Consider the following 22,157-nt stretch of genomic DNA (forward strand, 5'->3'; position numbering starts at 1 on the left):
CTCCCTAGCTCCCTACGTAAGATCATATGTCTAGTTCTGGTCAAAGTGTTGTGGCTGGAATTGACGAAGATTACTTCCATACCTAGCCCACTAAAAACAGGTGCTAATCAGTTTACCCCTCTCATTGAGGGTAGAGATGTCCCCATGGAAAGAGGCAGGATTTCTGAATGTAGAGCCTATGGTGATGACCTACATGTGAGCACAAAGCAAAAACAGCCAGATAAAAAGGCATAAATTCTTTATTCATATCACTGGACATTTCCCTCCTTTGGGTACATGTTGCAACGGTGGGGATGAAGGTGGAGTGGGGAGAAACGTTTGTTATTCTAATCAAGGCCTTGCTTCTCCCATTTTGCTGTGTCACCCTTCCTACGCTAAATAATAGTAATTCCAAGAGGCTTTCTTTTTGAAGATTGTCATCACTTCTATAACTGTGATTCAACTCGTATCAAGGCAAAGTCTGAGTGACAGTTTCTCCAGGATGAGCCAGCTTGATTTCATAAGGCACTTCTCTGAAAGGGATAAGGAGAAAAGCCATATAGGATTTTTAGGCTAATCAGAGGCTACCAAGCCCCCCTCCAAGGGTTTGGAAAAAGTCCTTTCTTGCCTCACCACTCCCTAAGGAGCATGCCTGGAACTGAGTGGAAGATTGGTGTTGGCATACAGAGTAATGCGGTTGACACCTGGGTTCATACCAACAAGTGAACATGGCTAGGAAAGAAAACAAAGGGGCCGAGTAGGCTGTTTCTAGGGGCCCTGTGTTGGATTTCCTCTCTCTTTCAAGGACTGTTCCTTCCAGAATTGATCCCCTGATCCACCGTCATACCACCCTGAGGAGAGGAAAGCCTCGAGACAGGTTTGAATATCTTTTAGTCTCTAGCCTTTCTACCACGTTTGCCAACTACAGTATGTGCAAAGTGGTTATTCCTTTGATACATACTATAGTGCCTTAGATGCAATTCATGTCTTTTGAATTGGATAGATGGACTTATGTGTAGATGTGGGAGCGAGTTCAAACCTGTAGGGAAGCTTGGAGCTATGTGGGTGTTCAAAAGAAACTCTGGGGGCTCCTTGCAGTTATGCTCACAACTGGAAACCTGGCACCAGCTGGCTTCTGTTTGGGGGTCAACTTCATCTTTTTAAAATGGTTACACAACTTGGAGAAGTTTAAGAAAAACTCTGGCTGCCATTTAGGATTTTCCAGAAATCTAGATGGCCTCTAAGATGGCCTCACCTAAGTGTTATTATTTAACTACTAAATCAAATCAAAGGTTGAGAATTTTTACCTTGGTTATGTTTCATTTGCTCATTTGGTGGGTGAGGTGGAAGAGGAAGGCTGTGAGGATTTGTCTGTACAACTGCATTTCCTAAAAAGTAGTTTCCTTGCAAATGATGATGAACCCGCGTGTGTGCCAGATTGGGTGTGGTCAGGGTGGAAACGAGACTCATGGTACAAACACACTTAATCTATGACTTCTAAGTGGTCAGGGCTGAGATAGGCGAGACTTAGGCTTTTGTCTGAGTTATAACGCAAGTCATTGTTGATGTTTTGTCCCTTTTTCTTTCATTAGTCTTCAAGCTACTGGAACAGCTTTTCAATGTGTGTGTGTGTGTGTGTGTGTGTGTGTGTGTGTGTGTGTGTGTGTGTGTGTGTCTGTTTTGTTGAGGTGAATCATCATGAAAACTAAATAGAGGGAAAAAAAAGACACTACAGTCATCACAAAAGGACACTTTAAAACTGCCCACGTTTGATTGCTGACAAGCTGTTTTTGAATGCAGCTTTATTGATAGTGATGAGGTTACAAACACTCTATACATTTTGGCTTGTTGTTCCTTATATAGTACCAGAATGTTTTAAGCAAACAAAAAACAAGTTTTTGCCAAAATTTGCTGAATAAATACAACCTTTTGTAGGAGTATCCAAGACAAGTGTTTTATTTCAAATTCCCTGAGAGGGAAATTTAAATGTTGCTTACCCTGTGAATGTGCTGGAGGGTAAATCTTTAATATTTTAGAATCTTTAGTTTTCCTAATTACCATGAAGGAATGGTTAGGAAACTACACTATCGTTTTTATTTGCATGAAAAGAAATACTGAAAAATAATTCATTTTAATGCTGCCTTGTGCTAGAAAACATAATTGTCAGTGGCTGGGGTGGGGATCTAACTCATTCAGAGATTCATTCAGAGAAGAATTCAACAGATCATTCAGAAAAAATTCCATAAATTCATTTCTTTGTAATTCAGGGAAAATTCATTAAATGAAGTGATTTTAGTTGCTTGTGTCTAGCAACTTGAATGAATTTTGAAGCTATTTGGCCAGGATAACCAGCAAAAAAATGGACCTTTTAACAATTCCATATTTCCAGGTAAACCTCTATTTGCATGCATGTTTGTAAAGTACACTTACTATAGTTACTGCCTTGCCTTAAATCATAGAACCATTTAGTACAACCTCACTTCCTCATTACCTCAGTTATACCTCCTCACTGACAACACTCCACTGCCATCTACTCATCGTTTAGCATTATAATCTGTACCATCACTGACTTTCTATTCATAACCATTCTTACAACACTGGAAGTAAAAATAAAACTCATTCAATGCCAATGCAACTAGTACATCAGAGATGACTACTCGGCACCAAGGACCTACCTAAAAAAGGACAGACTACATTAAAGTCTGGCTTCCTGGAGACTTTCTCATCAGGTCTCTGGCCTATTCAGAAAATGAGAGATTGAGTTGCATTATTTCAGTGACTGGGTAACATGCTCTTTCTCTGATGCCCTCAACTGATGCTTTTGTTTAATCACAGGGCTCTGGCATTACAAAAATAACAAGTCCTTTTCATTCAGGAAAATAAAAGAAGGTACAGGGTTAGATCCTAAGACTTGGGAGTGTAATTGAATGTAAGCTGAAGACATAATAAAAATGAAGTAATTTTCCAGTTGGGAAACATGGAGAAACCATGAAAATAATTTATTAAAAGTGGAAAGTTTATTTCACCAATGATGCTGCCAGGACAAATGAGTGTTTATATGTTGTAGTTGGGTAACGTCAGAGCTCAGTGATTTAACTTGCTCCACAAACTAGTTTCTCACACACCTTTATTTATCAGCCTGGGCGGATAAAGCGTCAAAGGAGCAGGTGTTTTTAGATCTGCTCTGTACATGGAGATGCTCCTCAAGCTCTGTGTGGGATGAAAGAACAGCCCAGTGTTTTTTATTAATAATATCTTGTTCTTAACTTACCATGCTTTAGCCATTACTTGAGTGTTACCATTAAATGCACAGAGTTCAAATTTTTCATACAGGGCAGTGATATAAAATTGTTCCACAAAATGTACTATATGAAACACTTTTCACAGTGCCAATAACATATTTTAAATATAAATATTGTAACCCTAGCAATAACCTAATCTATACAAGGTGGGAGAGGATGGGATTAATGAAAACACAGTTATATTTCCATATAGCTCATGTTTAACCATTGAAACAGTTTGCTTTATTTTTCAAAATCCAACTGCACATAACCCATAGTTGATAGGCCACTTCCTCCTCAAAACAAACTATCAAAGAATAAAGTGATCAATTATAAGAAAGGAAAATATGTATCATTTACAACAATCATTCCCTTGCTCCAAACTTGGCAAACCTATATGAAAAACGAAATCAAGTGGATACACTTTATTTTGCAAAGCTAATTTGGAGATGAGGTTAAAATACATGAGTGGGCATTATTTTTTAATATTTCTATGTGAAATGAATGTATTAGATTTTTAATTAAGAAATCAGGAGGTCTGCTATGAAACGGGCAACAATGGCACTTACCAATAGAACTCAGTCATCCTGCTATCGGCAAATCCAAGAATTTCAAATGTTTCCTTCACTTTCATCCATATAAAAGAGTGGGAGAAATCAAATTATTGTTGTTGGTTGTATAATCTTCAGGCTATATAAGCGTTAAGTTAATAATCCTTAAGGACATAATTTTATTTGGTGTTCTTCCCAGGGATTTTAGGATCCAGGTTGCTTTTAACCATCTTGATTTAGTTTTTAGGGTCAGAGTAAGGCTTCCATGATTCTTGCAATTCCCTCAACAAGGAACAAGGGTTAAAGTGCAAATAGATCTAGGAGAAACAACAAAATGATTTAATGACTAAATGACTAATATCAGTTCCTTCTTTGAGGGCAAGATTTTATGACAGGAAATAAACCGAGGCCTGAGGTATGGAGGAACAAGGGAATCATGGGTAAACTAAAGGTATGAACTAGACAGGATGGAATTAATTAACTAATTCCCTGGGTGGAATCCCTGTTACTTTCCAGTAAGACTTTAAGCTTTACGACGCTGTCATGGGATGACTTTCAAAATCTTTTACTCAGTCATGTATAGGAAAAGAAATTGCTTTGAAATATAGAATTAAACCTTAAGTGTTTATGGCTATAGGTGGAGTTCCATCTTAAAATTAAACCTAACACTGGATATTTTCAACTCCCCAAAGAGAAAAAGAGAGAGAGGGAAATGAACGTTTGTGCGTGAAATCGTTTACTCACATGAGTCGTGTGTACTGAAGTGTACAGGAATTTATCTTAAATGTGGGTGTAACCGCTATACGTTTGGGAGAAGAGGGCCTACAGTGAATTCTGTCTGCCACCCAGTGGCCATTTAAATAAATTCTATTTTTCATTGTTGGCTACGGCCCTGTATTTTGCCTTAACAAAATGACACAGAGGTAGATTATGCCATCCCAAGAATTTAAACCCACCAAGACGTACGCCTCGCTATATTTTAAAATACAATCATTGTAGTAAATGTTATATATTTTCCTTTTTGCTAACTCAAAGGTTAACCACGAATAAATAAACACTTGTTCTTCCCGCGTCTCCGCATCTACCTGGGTTCAGATACTGACTGGCACGGAGGACACTGAGCTGGCACGGGATTCCCGGGTCACGTTGTGGGGCATCGAAAGGGTACAGCAGGACACGCCCACCGTGGCCTCCGGCAGCTCGTCGTCCTCGGTCCACTCGTTGAGCTCGGGGTTGAAGCACTGGATGCATTTCTTGTACTTCTTCTCGCCCTCGTTCCAGCCGCCCACCAGGTAGACGCGGCCGTGCAGCGCCGAGGCGCCGGCCGTGCTCACACCCACCTGCAGCGGCGCCGCGTAGCTCCACTGGCGGGTCCCCGGGCTGTAGCACTCCACGGTCAGCACGTCCACGCGCTCCCCGCGCGGCCCTACCTGGCTACCCCCCATCACATACACCCTGTCGCCCAGGGTGACTGCGCAGTGCCAGCCCCTTGGCGTGCTCAGGCTCGGCAGCTCCTGCCACGAGTCGCTGGCCGGGTCGTAAGCACACACCGAGCGCGAGTACGCATTGCTGATGTAGCCTCCGGTCACCAGCACTCGGCCGTCGGTGACCGCGCTGGCGTGGCAGCAGCGCGCCACCTCCAGGGGCGTCTTCGGCTGCCACTGATTGGTGGAGGGCACGTAGCACTCCAGCGAGGCCAGGCTGCCTTCTGGATTGCGACCGCCCAAGGCGTAAAGGAGCCCGTTGAACACGCTCAGGCTGAAGTGCGTGCGCTTCTGGTTCATGTTGGCCAGGTGTATCCAGGTGTTGAAGCGGGGATCGTATCTGGGAATGGCAGAGGAAGTGTGACAGCCTTGTTGGTGGTGGTCAGGGGACCCATGATACTCCACACACCATAACGTGGGAATTTTGACACTTTTTATGCAAGGAGGCTACTGACATAGCACAACTCCTCACCTGAATGCTTGTGTTTTTCTTTCAAACAGTAAAAAAGTGTGACACTTTTAAAAAGCAAGACAGGCATTGGTGGTTCCCCTCTTCCCGTTTATAAACTCACTTCTTTTATGAGGCCACTTGGAGAAGACCCTAAAAAATCGGTGGTCTTCCAGTCCCCTTTCATCCATATTTGAATATCCATCATCCAGTAGGATTTGTGAGATGTGTGTGTGGGGGGGGGGAGAGGGAGGGAATGGAACCTGGGTATTTGTGGCATCGGAAAAGGGAACATTGCCACATTAAAGCCAATTCCACATATCTTCAGAGACCAACTATCTCTAGCTCACTCTCACTGCTTAATTAAGGTAGGGGTTGACCAATCGGATTTCTGCATTTCTCACAAACCCCTTCTTATTCACACACCTTTCCTGGCTGGCCACTGCAGCAGTAAAGCTAAGTTACTCCATCAAGTTTTCTATCATCTGTTTAGAATGAGTCAATGAAACTCATGTCCAAAAGCATTAACAAAGCTTTAACTTTTGATACTTCCCTATTTTCTAGCACTTATTAGTTAGGTAAGGTTATTCAGTTTAGCGACATATTTTTTTTCACTGTTCAATATTACAGTAATTATACAGTAAACACTGAAATCAGTACTGCAAAAAACAGTGACTTGAGTACTAATAGTTGAGTTATCAGAGGAGGAAAATCAGTAATAAACTGATACTTTTCCATGCACATAGTTTTAAAGTATTGTAAACACAGAACTCACCCTGTCAGTTTGATGTTCATTCATCTCTGTCCCATTTAACCTCCAAATGAAAACTTAACTATAGTTATAAACAAATTAAAGGCAAAAGATGGGTTCATTTAAATGACACACACATACATATAATGAAATAACAAATAACATTTTTCATGATATACTCTTTAAATTCTCAGATCTTGCTCATTAATTATGTTTGGCTTTTTATTACTACCATGATGTAAGCATGACTTTCTGAAGACTTCATATATATGGAAGTTTAATTTTTTATTATAAATATACAAAAATATAACATTTGAATTCCATTTTCTGAAGGATTTACTATGCTTTTTCTTTTCATGTGTCAAAAATATTGACATTTTCTCTGCTATTCAATCTTCAAATAAATACTTAAAATTAATTGGCTGCTACATTTTTAATGCTCCATTCTATCTGCCAATTATAAATCTGACAGTCATCAGTAATAGTCACTTAAAATAAATTCTATATTATTTTATTCATTCTTAACACTCAGTCTTACAAACTAAATTTGTACCCAGTGTCTTTCAGAAAGGCAGTACATTGTGGTAAGCATCTGACTAGAAATAAGGAAATGTGAATTGCCACTTACTTGTGGTATAACTTCTCTGGGTATCAGATTTCTCATATGCAAAATCAGAATAATTATGTCTTCCCTGCTCACTTCACAAGCTTATTCAGAAATCTAGAGTACATAATATACATGAATACACTTTATATAATGTGAAGTGTTGTGTATATATGTAATGTGGCATTATTAATATTATTATTGATTTACTGAGCTACTAGGCATGATTAATTTCCTTCTAAGTCAGGGCAATTTCCTCATAATATTGAACCATTTTAGTTCCTAATAAAGAATCAAGTACCTGCAAAAATTGCTGACTGCATGCTTGGCTTGATTTCTTGCATCATTCTGATCTTCACCACCGGCCACGTAAAGAAATCCATCCATCACAGCCACACACTGATTAAAACTCTTGGCTGGCATTTCTGTAAGCTTGCTCCATCCATTTTCAGGGTCTCTATACAAGATATCTCTACTAAGGGACTTCTCAGTAAGGCCTGGACGTCCCCCAACAGTGACGAGGACTCGATAGCCCCCACGGATTCTCGTGCGCCTAGACTGCAATGTGTTTTGATGGTATGGAAGTAAGTGGTAGTTCATAGCATCCACAAGAAGTTTGTGGCAATCAGCATCTTGCATCATTCTTGGCACAGACTGAACATAATTGACCAGGTCTTGTGCGGAGATAGTACCAAAGCGAATATTGCTCAAAAGATCTGCAGCATATTTTACTCTCTTTTGGTCAAATTCTAACCATTTCATAGCAATCTGGAATGCTACTATTTCAGAAGGCAACTGTAAGTCGTCATCTACAAGGAGTTCGTTAATTTGCTCAAACGTCAGTTTCATAAACTGATCTGATTCTGCAAATTCAAGGAAGTTATCCCGGATAAATTTGTGGGCTGCTGCTTTTGCGTTTTTCAGAGAATATGTTTCAGCAATGTTAGCAATGTACATGCAATTCTCAACATTCATCTCTCGGATCAGAAAATCACTGCACATCTTTACAAGGGTATGGATCTGAAGATAAACAGCAGCAGAAATAATGCTTCCTATTGTATACAAGGAGAGGGTCAGCTTTCCAGTGTAGGCATATGCGATGACAGTTGCCAGACCCAGTGGTGAGATATCATTCAGATCCACCCTCTGTGTAGATGGGTCCTTTTTGAGGATGTTGTAAAAGTACTCACTGCATGAAGCCATCACTGACTTGTGAACATCAAAGGATTTGGTTTTGGTGCCAATGACCAAGTCACATAGGAAGCTCTCCTGCCGCATTTTACTTAAACCTTCCAAGAGATTGGGGCCATAAGAAGCATCTGTTAATTCAGAAGAAAGGCAGCTAAGGCCATTGCCTCCCTCTAGGATTCCATTCAAAGTATTTAGTTTGCTCAGGGGACTATCTTCTACAATTATGGTCATCTCATTGATATCTCCTTTGTTCTTTTTGATAGTCTTCTTTTTGGGGGCCATGTTGGAAAACACTTACAGGCAAGAGCTTGCTAGAAAAAAAAAAAGGCATGGTTTCATTTTAATTGTGCTTTGGACTTTGAATTACTACATTAAGAAACTTTTCCTTTTTATATGATAAAATGTTTTTTTAATGGCATAATGTAGATTAAGCCTCAAAAATACATTTAAAGACTTACATTAAACTAGATGCACATTTTATTGATGGTTTATTCAGCATCAAGGATTGAAGACAGTTCAAGAAAGATTTATATTATTAAATGAGATGACTCAATAGCTGTATTGCAAAGTGATTTTATACAACAGAAATGACCAAATATTCTCTGATTTCACTGTACAGTTATTATGGAATAGTAGTTAAATATCATTTGAGTTTACTCTCACAAGAAAGTAAATTATAAGTATTCTGAAGTTTTCCTTAATAAAATACTAAAATTCAGGAATCCGTGTAAAATGTAAATATGCATTTCATAATACACACACACACACACGAATAAATCTGGAACTTAAAAATCAATGAGTAAGGGCTTGTAATGATAGCATTAGTTCAGTTGATTTCTAGTCTACATATTTACTAAAATAACTTCCAGATGAATTAAATATCTAAATCACACACACACACACACACACACACACACACACACACACACACACAGACTAGAATAAAGTGCTTTTTTTTTTAACTCTTAGAGGAGGAAAGGTCCTCTTAAGCATAACACAAAATTCAGAAGCCATAAAGGGAAAAGACTGAAATATCTGAATATAGAAAAAAATAAAACTTCTATAAAATAAAACTATTTAAAAGACAAGCAACAGACTCTGAAAAATATTTGTAACATTTTTGAGACAGAAGATTAGCTGACATAATATTTAAAGAGCTCCTAAAATTTGAGAAAAAAATAATCCAATTAAAAAAATAGACAAAGATTATATAGGTAACTAGGTCGTTCATAGAAGATAAAATATAAATAGTTAATAAATTTTTTAAATGCTAAACTAATAATTATCAGGAAAGTGTCAACTGTAATCCAGAGATCCTTTTTATTTTTTTTGTGGTCAAGTTTTGTTTATCTGATGGTTAAATGAGTTTTAAATATTCATAATATCAGACACTGATGGGGTACTCTTCATACATTATTGATGGGATATAATTGATATAGTCTTTTGGATGCTACTTTGGCAGTCTATCAGAAATATGAACTATTTTTATGCTTTGAAACTGAAATTCTTAATCTAGTAATGAGCCTCATAGAGATATATCCACATGGAGATATATTTATATGGATGCTCACGTGTTAAGAATACTGACCATTTTTCCATTATCAATATAAATATTTGAACCAGTTTTTATGAGAAGTATGGGTTCATCTCCATACAGTAGCTCTGAACAGCTCTAGTATTTAAACATAGAATTGAAATATATTAAGTATACCAAATATATAGATAGCCCGTAAAATATTATAGATCAAATTGTTTTAGCCTTTCTCAAAAAATTGAGCATAGTCATCAGAAGATACTACACTTGGACTTCTAAATGGATTTTATTTAGAGTATGGTAGCATTCACTTTTTGTGTGTGTGAGATTACCAGTGTTGCTTTTCTTTTTTTGATTTTTAAAATTGAAAAATCAGTATATGTAATTCAACAATTCACCGTTTATTATATATCATTCCAGATAATTGCATATGCTTATACAAACTTCTATCTGCATATATTTGAACAGTGGTGTGCTGGTAAACCAACTCTCTAGGGGTAAAAATAAAAAAAGCCCTTAACTGTAGAATACTGATTTCTTTGGTGCAAATACCCTCATCGTGGCTGGTTTTAAGGTATCCATCGTTTAACAACCAGCTTGTCAAATTTCTGAAAATGTGCCAGTTGGTTCCCATGAGCCAGTATAAGTCAGCTCCAGCATAGTACTATAAAATAACTTATATCAATACAAATTTATGCTATATCATTTAGCAGTTTGCTTTTTTCACCCAGTGGTCAATTACATCCTTCTGTATGAGTACATATACAAATCTAACCCATTCTCTCTAATAGCTGCAGTATCCTTAGTAAGAATACATAAAACTTGTTCAATTATTCTCCTATTGATGGACATTTAGGTATTTGGGTGTTTTATAGTTTCTGTGTGTGTGTGTGTGTGTGTGTGTGTGTGTGTGTGTGTGTGTTTTAAGTCTCACTGTTGAGTTCATCCTGAGGGGTAAAATTTGTCTTTGATCACTCTTGAAAAGTCTTCAATTTAATTACTGGAATCTATGTATAAAAATTCCATGACCTTTCTATTGTGTTTGTTCTTGTTCCTTTCCATGTGGAAGGGGAGTAGCAAGTAGGTAGGAAACAGAGAAGGTTCATCTTGCCAGGGCTTTTGTCTTCCTCATTAAGCTCAAATTGTCAAATTCACATTTATATTTGTTTACAAGATCCTTCCTCTTTCTTTCTTGCAAGCAATGCCAAATGCATCCTCACCTTTGAAGTAGATTTTCAACTCCACTGTGTTTCAGTCTTCAAATGCATTTGACTTATGTGGTAAGTGTCCCTTGTTGGATTTCTTTGGGCAAAATTTAAAAAATTTTGTTCAGCAAGCAGTATTGGACACACACTGCTGTGTGGGCTGCACTGTGCTGAAAATTATGGAGCAATACAGTACGTAATTTATGTCAGAGAGGCAAAAATGACAAGTACAAAATGACAGCAAGAAACTAGGTAAGCACTGCAGAGTAATTGTGGTTTATTTCTGCTTTGTTTTGTTTTTTAAATAGCAGTTTCTACCATCTAGGGTAGAAGCCCAAATATGTCTTTGGGGAAGCTCTGTCTATTTTCCCAGAAGATACCCTTTGGCCAATTTTTAAATTTATTTAGATGTAGGACTTATAACTACTTGTTGTTTTGGAGGAAACCCTGAACCCAAGTAGTAATCTGACTGAATGCTTCAGACTGAATATTCTGTTTATCTATCATTAAAAAATTATTTTGTTTGTAGCATATAAGAGTGGATATTTCAACAACTGATAAAACAGATAATACTAACTAGTATGGATTCATGCCACAGCTCTGGAGTTGGGTCCCAGAGGCTCCCCTTGGTACCCTGTGTAAGTCTTCAGTGGCTGAATCTTACTGAGGCACAGGGGGTCCTGGGAGAGGGCTGGAGGGGTGGGAGCGATTTGCGGGGAGTGGGGATGGGGGGATGTCAGGGCTGCAGCAATTTGGCTGTTTGTCTATTCAGTACAGACGGATCTCAGTATTTTAACAACTGGTATACTATATTGAAACATACTCCTCCTAGAGACAGGAGTCTCTTCTGAGATTATTCTGATATTAGGGTTTTTTGTTTGTTTGTTTGTTTCTTTGGTAAATTGGAGATTTCTGGAGGAAAAAGAGAATACAGCCTCAACAGCATGGTGATATGCTGGGGCAAAGGGGACAAAGGGCCAGGAGGAAATTCCAAATTAAGGGGTGACTCTAGGAGCAATAATATCTGATATCCAGTTTTAAATCTTTATTTTATACATTGTTATTCTCTTACATTATCCTTAATTGAGGTATTTCCAAGTATCCTTAACAGAGTTTGATAAACTCTTGACTAGCTCACACTGTCTTTAAGAATATCATATAGAATAGTTGTGAAGACCTCAGCTTCTGAAGAACTGCCAGGCTTGAAGTAGCAGCTCTAAACTCTGCTGCTGGTGGTAAAGCCAAGTAAAGCTCCTATCTGACAGATTGTCCCAAATAGAAATTATAACCTGGAGGGTTGGGGGGTGGTGGTGGTGGTGGAGAGAGTCGGGAGAGAAATAGCAGAAACTCCTGAGCAATACTAGGAAGTATTAAAAAAAAGGATGGTTTTGCAGAGGATTCAAGAGTTGGAAAAGGGGAATAGTATAAGATGATTCCCCCCTGAGTTTTTTTTTTTTTTTTGTTGTTGTTGTTTTACTTTTATCTGATGGCTTTTTGCCTACAAGCAGGCTGCAATTGGTACTGCCCAGGGCAGCTACAACTCCAAGACAAAGTATTATTTCTTAGACGAACCAGAGGACAGAGTCTGTGGCAACCATATCCACTGGAAAGTGAGTTGGGAATTCTGGAAAAGAGAGATCCAAAAGTAAGAAGCCCAACAGAAACTTAAATCTTCAGGAAAAAAATGAAGAGCGTCAGAGATGGTAAATAAAAGTTCTATTTTTTCTCTAAAGTTCTTTAAAATACATTTGACTCTTCAAAGCAAAAATAACATTTTCTTGTAGGATTTATAATGTATGTAGTACATGTGACAATTACAGCATAAAGGATGGGGTGATGGTGGTAAATGAATCTATACAGTTGCAAGGTTTCTATATTTTATGTGAAGTGGCACAATATTACCTGATGTAGTCTGTGGAAATTTAACTTTGCATATTGTAATTTCTCCAGTAGTACTGTCCAATAGAAATTGACATGAGTCATATACGTAATTTAAAAATTTCCAATAGCCATAATAAAAAGGTAAAAAGAAACAAGTGAAATTAATTTTAATATATTTTATTCTGTTCAGTAGTTTTGCAGTAAACATCTTTGCTGCAAGCATTTGCTCCACAAACATTTTCACTATATAACTAATTGGGTGTAAGGCAATTTCACCATAAAAGATAAAATAACTGGTTGACAGTTCAGTTTCATTTCTCCATTGACCAATTCAACTTCCCAATTTGGCAGACTTAATGTATTTAAACTAGTTCTCATTTGGTTTCATTTCTCCATTGACAAAGTTCGTGCAGTACTCCCATTTTTTTATATTATATAAATCTTAGCCCTCATAATGGTCTATACAGTGACCAGTACCCCTGGTGGTCTTAAAATAATAGTGGATGATAGTAACTATTTATGAAGCCAGATTGCAAAGCTACATGTAAAGCCAGATTGCATACAATACTAGAAAATGATAATGTATCAGTTTTTGCAAATTCTTCAGTGGGCACAGTCATTCCTCTCACCCATGAAAACCAAAAGTTTACCAAGCTATGGAAAATATAAAAGAGGTGGCTACTAATTCACAACAGTCTTCAAGAGCATTAATTATTGATTCTTTAGTTGGAAACTGGTACCTCTCCTCATGAAGGAAGAAATTGTAGTGAGAAAGAAATAAGTGTGATGCTAAACAGGAAGGTGAATCAACAAGCAAGCAAAAGAAAATAAATACTATGAACGAAAGCCTTCAAAGACAATATATTTTCATTGTTTGCAATAAAGTCATTTTACTTTTAATATTGATTTTTCACGTTTTATCACGTCCTTTTCAATGTCCCATCTTCATATTTTGTTCTTTTATCTTTTACTGTGAAATTGCCTTACGGCCAATTAGTTATCCAGCAAAAATGTTTGTGGTGAAATGCTTGTGGCAGATGTTCATGGTACCTGGAACCATTTTATTCAACTTACTATATGCAAAATGTCACTTCAACATGTAATCATTATAAAATTATTAATGTAACATTTTACATTCTATTTTTCATACTAAGTCTTCAAAATCCAGAATGTGTTTTTACTTACAGCATGACTCATTTGGGACTAGCCACATTTCAAGTATTTAATAGACACAGGTGACTGATGACCACGGTATTGGACAGCAGAGCCCTAGAACAACTACTTAACCACATGCAAAATATAGCTGAAAAGCCAAGAGATAAATTTAAATGGAATTCAAAAGAGGGCAGAAAAGTTGGAACAGAGGAACAAAAATTAGAGGGGACAAACAGAAAGCAAATAATTGAATGGTAAATCTAAATCCAGTTATGTTAACAATTGTATTAAAAGTTAATGCATAAAACATTCTAATTAAATGGCACAGATTGTCAGAATGAATAAGAAAAGCAAGACCCAAATACATGCTATCCACAAGAGACTCACTGTAAAGACACAGATAGGTAAAAAGTAAATGGATAGTAAAAGATTTATCATGGAAATAGTTGACATAGGAAGAATGGAGCTGCTATGTTAATATCAGGTAAAATACATGTCAAGAAAGAAACAATTACCAGTGATAAAGAGGTAATTTCATAATGATAGAAAGGTCAAATCGTCATGAAAATATAGCAATCCTAATGTATATGGGCAAAAAACAGAGCTTCAAAATATGTAAAGCAACGAATGACAGAATTAAAGGAAAAAATAGGCAATTCCTTAATTATATTTGAAAATGTTAATAACTCTCAGCAACTGATAGAATTAGACAAAAAATCAGTAAAGGTATAGATTATCTGAACAACATTATTAATCACCCTGACATAATTGATATTTCTAGAACATTATACCCAACTGCAGAATTCAAATTCTTCTCAGGTGTATGTGGTGGATTTACAGATACAGGTCCTGTGCTGAACTGCAAAACATGTCTCAGTAAATTTAAACGCACTGAAGGAATACAGAGTATGTTCTCTAATCATAATGTAATTAAATTAGAAATTAATAACAGTAAACTAGGAAATCCACCAATATTTGGAAATTAAACAATATACTTCTAAATAATCCACGAGTTAAAGAAGAAATCACAAGGAAAATTAGGTAATATTTCAAACTCAATGATAATGAAAATACAACATAAAAATCAGCTCTACTACTTATTTGAAGTATGACTTGCGATAATCTAAGCTCTTAGAGTCTCCACTGATTTATAATAATAAGATAATAATAGTGCCTGATGATAGGGTTGTCAATGAAAGCTTAGTGACAAAATGCCTGTACAGCATTTGGCAGAGTACCTGGCAAAAAGTGAGCGTTCAAAAAAATTTGAATCTCTTTCATCAAATCAACAACCCTTGTTAGCCCTGTCTTTGGGAATAAAGGAAGTAACCTGTTTAAGCTTTGGGGTAAAGCAAATCAGAGAGAGCTGCCACATCATGGAGAGGCAGTCATGAGGGGCAGGAGGTGATGTGGGACAAGCATACCCCATGACGCAGACTGAGAATTGGCAAATCGCAACCAGGAGTGATTTCTGGAACATGTCAACATTTCTAAGGGATTTCTGAAAAAACCAGGAAGAGAAGTGGGACTTGTCCAATTATGTAGGCTGAGGAGCAAAGTATTTCTATTTTGATGTAAATGATAAGGATAATTCTGGAAGTTTGGAAAACTCAGACATGTGGTTGTAGGTTGTATAAGCAAAACAACAGAATACGTGGAATAAATTGAATCTAGGAGACTGGACCTAAAGATTCAAATTAAAGGGACAATTTTGATGGAGTAGCATTAGGATGAGAAGGTTTGCAGATAACAGGAGTCTTGCAGGTCCTGGTTTTTAAGAGGCGTAGGTATAGGAGAGAGTAGGTCATTAGAAGTGGAGGAAATGCCTTACGCTGAAGCAGGAAGGCATGACTCAGCATAACCTGTGCAGACAAAGGCTGCTGAAGTCATGAGGGAGACAGTTGGGCCGGTAATATTAGGCCAATACATAAAGGCTGCTGGGTGCCAGGAAGGGTTTGAACTTGATAAGTCGTTACGTAATCGAGAGGGATTAAGAAATCTCCAGGAAGGAAGAGGGCAACCTGAAGCCCTAGTGAAATCAGCAAAAGTTTCTCCATGGCCTTCCTTCTCTTATTTCCCATTGCCACCTTCTCTTTCCTCCATTGTCTGGCCTTCATGTTGACCCTGGCATTCCCATGGAAACCCTCATGACCCTTTCTATCTGAACTTTCTTGTCTTTGTCCTATTTCTCCAGGGCCCTACTGGGTGATGCATTAACTAGTCTGACAAATGATCCAAGCTAATCGATTAATGGGCAAATCTAGTCTTCCTCCCAGATATGCATGTTTTTCTTTATTAGTTCGTTTTTAAAATCAATTTCCTTCTATGACTCATATATAAATTTCTAACACAGTAATAGAATATATATATTCTAACACACTGTAGAATATATATATATACATGCACACATATATATATAAAGTATATGTATTCTTTAAATTACGCTTTAATAATATTAATTTGTTTGCTTTTAATAATGTTATTAATAATTTTATAATATTTGATAGTATTTAGTATTTCTAATATATTTTTTAAAATGAGAGAGGGCTTTTAGAGACCTCAAGATCCTTTCGTAGAGGTAACTAGCATCTTTAGCTATCTCTAGGGGAGGTAGAGGGAGAGAAATAAGCAGAAGACCATTTAAGAGACAATTGAAATCAGCCTGCAAACAACTTCCTGGTGACCGTATTTTCCCAGATATGTTCACAAATTCAGTGTTTCTTTACTAGAATGGCTATTAGATTGTATTCCTAGGTCTGCACCTTGGAAATGAGTCTGTCTATCCACCTGCCCAGGTGTTCTGTCTGTGTCATGTTCCTCCAATAAGGACACTGCAGACCCCTCAGAGGGGACAGCCGATCAGGGTCACTTCTCTGAAGCTGTGCAAAGCTCTGATGTGCTCCAGGCTCCTCTAGCCTGACAAATGCTCTTCCATTTGCCCTCTTCTCTCATCTCCTATCAGCCCCGCCTACAGGGCTTCAGCCCCTGCTTTTCTCAATTTGAGGATGCCCGCGGGCCAATTAAAACAGCAAGAGCAGTTGCGTTGTGTGCTCTGGGTTCTATTGCAGAGAAGATTAGCTTCCTCATTATGGAGTACAAAAACCCAAGAGACTTTGTTCTCACTAGCAGACCGGGAAGCCTTTGACAAATTCTCCAGGCACCTCACTCTGGGGCTTTTCTGGGAGTACAGACATAAGGCATGTTGCACTGGACACACACACACACACACACACACACACACACACACACACGCACGCATGCACACGCACGCATGCACAGGCACACACACACACACACTTGACCAACCAGCACTTTTCCACAATCACATTTAAATGAAGAGCAAGCGTGACTTTAAAGGGAAGAAGTTATAAAAGGGCAGCCTAAGGAATACGTGAAAGTAAAGTGGGACAACTTAATTCACTTCTATTTACATATTTGGTGATGGTGCTAGGCTTCCAGGCTGACTGCATGGACTAATAGAGGGTAATTAGAAACGAATATTCACAAAAATGTATTACTCAGTCACTAGGTCGTATGTGAACATGCAGTCAAAAGCAATTTGTACAGGAACTCTCACTGTTTTTCCTACAATTATACCAATGTTCACTATGCACCCCTGGGTCATATTATAAGTGATCACCAATAATAGTCACAATGACAGTCAAAATGTGGCTGAAAGAAAAAAGTTACAAAAATGAGTTGCATATATCAATATATGTTCCTATATAATCTAGAGTATATCCTAGATGTTGAGTAATGAACTTTGAAAGCGTTCCATCCTTATCGATTCAATTATATATTAACTCAAAGTTGGATGAGGGTTTTACTTATCGTTGTTGTTTTTTGTAAAGGTTTTTTTCTTTTTCTTTTTTCTTTTAACAAGTAAGTGCCTGTGACCAGCTGCTCAGGGACTCTCCAGGCTTGGTAGCCAGGACAATCACCATGGTTACCATGCCCGAGGGAGGGCTTGGACTGAGGTTATGGTCTGCAAGGTGAGGGGCACAGCCTTGCTGGGTTGCCCTTGGCTGGGAGAGCTTCAAGATGGTTTCTCTGTTTTTTTCTCTACAGCACAATAGGCTTGATTCTCCTTCCCAACCCAGGAAGCTCTAATGAGTTGCCCCTTGGGGTCAAAGAGAGGAAAGCCTTTACGGGCCCCCTTTGGGACTATTAGTGGCTAGCATTTTCACATGTTGGAAAGGGCAGGTCCAGCCACAGCAGCTGAGATTGTGTAATGGGCTGAGCAGCCATTTGGAGGCACTGCCAGTCCCTTCCTGACCCTTCCCTTTTTGGGTGAAAGAAGAGACTTTGCACAGGGTGCAGAGGGTTGTACAAGGGTCCCTATGCCACAGGAGCTATCCCTTCATCCCGTGGAGGGCACCCAGGGAATTTTCTGGTCATGGACACCACAGCCTCCTCCCCTCTCTGCTCCATCCACTGTCACCCCCAACAGCCTCTTGGATCTCTTCCCTTAGAAATTGGGCAGAAGGGTAACAAAGATGCAATTCTATGCTCTCTTCCCACTGCCTACTGCAGATTTTGGCTCTTGTGTTGTTTCTATGACAACAGTGTTACATATTCAACACCTGATAAAACAGCTGTGCAGTTATGTGAGCCATTATATTTTTTATCACCTTCTGTATTTGCTAAACTTAAGTATGTTAATAAATAATTCCTAAATATAAACCACAGAACATGAATCTGTATTTGTAGCAAATGTAAACTACCGTCATTTCTACCTAAAATAATAATTATATAGCTTGCCTTTATTAATTGAGGGCTTACTGTATGCTGAGCCCGGAATCAGTGCTTTATATGATTTTATTTATTTCAATAAATAAATAAATACACTTAAGCATCACTGAAATCCTAAAAAGTAGGTTATATTATGTTCATTTCACAAATGAAGAGAGTAAGTTTCAGAGAGAGTTTTAAAAAATTATCTAAGGTGACACAAGTGTGCAACGTGTTGTAGGGCTAACATTCAAAGCCGGGTTGGCTCCTGACCCCCCTATATTGCCGCCCTTAAGTCTAGGGTAGGTTAAAACCTGTAGCAGGTTAATAAGTTAGCTCTTTCCAATGGGAGAGGATAGAGACTGAGTGAGGTAGGACTGAGATTTATAAAATCAAACTTTGGATATGGAGAGCATATAGCTCCAAACACCGAAATAAAAGAGTTTCCTTTGTGAATATAAGATAAATTTGTTTAGAAACACACAGAGCTTGTGGATTTCTTTATCCTCTTAGGGGTGGTAAAGATATGAAACTCTAATTGGTCAGTAAGTCAAAAATGGAAACAAGTTCAGGGAGGTCATGAATGACTTTGTTGATCAGAGAATCAAGTACTTCCTTTTAAGTGTTAGGTTGAATAGGAAACTGTCAATTTTTGTTTAAAGACAAATGTTATCGATTTCTTATGGTTTCAACTTAGAGGCGTGTGCCTGACTTTTATCTCTAAAGTATACAGAGTATACATAAAGTTACCTTCTATTCTCCAAACCTGGATACAAGACGCAAGGACCCAGTGGTAACATTTTTGGTCTTGGTTTTGTAGACAATTTTACTAAAATCGTCTTTTCTCTTTCCTACTCTGTTATGTGTGTGTGTTAAAGTTGGGGAGTAGGATTGGTGGGGGGCGGGGAGAGGGACTAGGAAATCTAGCTTTTAAGTCCTTTGGTTGTCATAGAACTGAAAGTTGGGTTTTGGTGTTCATTTTGCTCTAACCATCTGATGGACCTGTGGCAAAACATCCAACCCTTTAAGATTTCAGTTTACTCACTTGTCAAATGGGGAGATGTATACTTTTCAGTTCTAAAATTTTACAGAGTTAAGAATAAACAGATGGCTTTTGCTGTCAGAGTTGTCAAAATCTGGTCCTGGATCAGTTCTCCTCTCAATATGGCTTTTTAGAACCCCGGAATCAACTCATGATCCGATACGGATAAAGCAACTGAGATGAGATTCTTCACCTAGGGGCCATGCATCTGGGTCTGGCTTGCCAGATTTAGCAGATAAAAATGCAAGATGTCCAGTTAAATTTGAATTTCAGATAAACCACGAATTATATCTTAGTAAAAGCACATCCCATGCAATATTTGGAACCTACTTATACTAAAAACTGGTTTGTGATTTATCTGAAATTCAAGCGTCGCTGGGTATCCTATATTTCATAGGGCAACCCTTTTCTGGGTTTGGTTTCAAGGGGAATCCTTGAATTCCATGCAATTTTCTGGAATACTATGAAACATGTTGTGCATGTGTGTTTCTGTGCATTTTTCCGTAGAGTGGGCCCGGAGCTTGCATGAAGCTTTCAAAAGAGTCCATAACCCAAAGTAGATCCAGAACCACTGTACTGAGAATGATGCTGCCAAGAAATGGTAACACATTCTACCCTCTCCTTCGAGTGGGTAAGTTTGCAGTTGTGCAAGCATCACACTGCAAACAAGTTCCTCTGGGCCTGAAACGGATCTCAGATGAAATGCTCCTAGAACTGACTTATAGACAAGAACTGTCACTTTAAATTTAAGAACATTATTTTCCCCCGCTGTCCTGAACCCTCGCCTCCTGCGAGAGGCTCTACACAGGACAGGCTTAAAATCCATGTGTGCTCAAGTGTCACTGTCACTCCCATGCCAGAATGAGCTGGGATCCCAGAATGTCCTCTCGCCAAAGGGGTAAATGAGCTGCGCCTGCTCTCTGTTCCTGCCACATTCCAAGCGCTGCATCTGTCGGGGCTCATCAGCACTGACTCCCGGAATAGAAACGCCGCTGCTGCTGTGCGGCTTGCCATTTTAAGTGAAGTCTGATGCCAAGGGGGGGTTTCCACTTTACCATTTCATTTCCAACATGATCGCTAATATAAAACGTATGTTGGTATAGCCATATGTGCGCATTTAGAACAACAAGTTGGTTTATAGTTAAATTACAAATTGGTCCTTTTTTTTGCAGGCGGATTTTCTATTTTGTCAATAGGTTATATTTTTGGGGAATTTGAAGTCTGATTTTCTTTTTTTTTTTTTTTTTTTTTTGGCTACCAATTTCATTAAAACGAAAAACTAATTGCATTTTATCTGACATTATTGGCTACCACCTGTTTACATGGTTCCTGACAAAAATGGAGAAGAAACTCTAAACTCTGTGAACCAAACCTAAGAATTTAGCCCCCCCCCCAGCCCTTCCCTATAAAATAGAGGAAGAAAAACATACATAGGACTTTAGAGACTTAAAATTATTGTTAGAAATTTCAAGCAATTTTACTTTTTTGAAGCATCCCTCTCATGCATTTCTATTACTAGGTATGACATTCTCCAAATCTAGCACATTCCTTAGATTTCAAGGAAATGTTTTTTGGCTCCCAACTTCAGATCAGGGACATGAGCAAACTAACCCAGCTGTAGACACCTTCAGTGAAATAGCTCTACAACCACAAACATTCAGGTGGGTCCCCACCCTCTCCCACCCACAGACCCATACACACCCCAGAATCTAGAAAACTGGAATCGGAGAGCGCAGCCCTTACCCTCCTGTGTGAAGTGGCCTCCCCGACTTGTGGTGACAAACTCTCAGCAGCAGACTCCTCTTGGGAAAGTAATCTGTAGAGAGAGAGAAAGGGAGAAGGAAAATCCGGTGAGGAGCCACCAGCAGCCACCTGACAAGTCCCAGCAGCAATTTTTAGAGTGACCCTTTGCTGTCCCACTGGCTACAGTGGCTGAGTCTGCGCTCTCACCCCAGCGGCCCTGTGAGCGCTTCTTTCCCTGTTTGGCCTTCAACTCCAGGCCACCCCGGGGCAGAGGGCGGAGCTCTGGTTGGAGAAGAGGGGTTGGGTTTCTTGACCTGCCCCGTTGTTTTTTTTTAAAAAGTCAAGAGCTAAGTCAACCTGGGTGTGAGGAAAGAAAATTAATTAGGTGGGTATATAATTGTTCGGAGCAGGGAACAGAGTGCATGTGTTTGGTAAAAGGAAGGGAAAGTTGTGGATGGAAATTAGCTTCCACAAAGGTAAATAGTCTGGTCACCTCAGGTCCTCTGAAAAGACTGAGCTTATAAATAGACTGTTCTTTAGAAGAGGAGCACATGTTTAGGAGGACAAGATGCTTTCT

At 38.6% G+C, this 22,157-nt stretch overlaps 1 protein-coding gene across 5 annotated transcripts; it reads right to left on the minus strand.

Moving 5' to 3' along the window:
- Nucleotides 1–221: 221 nt before the first annotated feature.
- KLHL31 (kelch like family member 31) lies at nt 222–21,836 on the minus strand. Of its 5 annotated transcripts, XR_002126839.1 has the most exons (5): nt 21,581–21,781; nt 7,400–8,600; nt 5,152–5,635; nt 3,830–4,128; nt 222–512 (listed from the first exon to the last, which is right to left on the minus strand). XR_002126839.1 is itself a non-coding variant. In XM_019668108.1 (4 exons), the coding sequence occupies exons 2-4, from the start codon at nt 8,569–8,571 to the stop codon at nt 4,048–4,050; spliced, it is 1,737 nt and encodes a 578-aa protein (XP_019523653.1). In that variant the 5' UTR covers nt 8,572–8,600; nt 21,581–21,781; the 3' UTR covers nt 1,723–4,047. The 5 variants fall into 5 exon arrangements, 4 of the variants coding, with proteins under 4 accessions (XP_019523653.1, XP_019523649.1, XP_019523651.1 ...); XM_019668108.1 differs by lacking the exon at nt 222–512 and having other exon boundaries at nt 1,723–4,128; XM_019668104.1 differs by lacking the exon at nt 222–512 and adding an exon at nt 21,788–21,836 and having other exon boundaries at nt 4,035–5,635; nt 21,581–21,653.
- Between the last annotated feature and the right edge of the window lie 321 nt (nt 21,837–22,157).

Source organism: Hipposideros armiger, unplaced genomic scaffold, assembly GCF_001890085.2.
Source record: "Hipposideros armiger isolate ML-2016 unplaced genomic scaffold, ASM189008v1 scaffold_516, whole genome shotgun sequence".
In the NCBI taxonomy this organism is placed as follows: domain Eukaryota; kingdom Metazoa; phylum Chordata; class Mammalia; order Chiroptera; family Hipposideridae; genus Hipposideros; species Hipposideros armiger.

Excerpts from the sequence above, each read along its gene's own strand:
- KLHL31 (XM_019668104.1), bottom strand. The coding sequence starts at position 8,571 with ATGGCCCCCAAAAAGAAGACTATCAAAAAGAACAAAGGAGATATCAAT. Across the intron at positions 5,636-7,399 it reads GCAGTCAGCAATTTTTGCAG|ATACGATCCCCGCTTCAACA; the intron begins GTACTTGATTCT and ends TGCCATTCCCAG.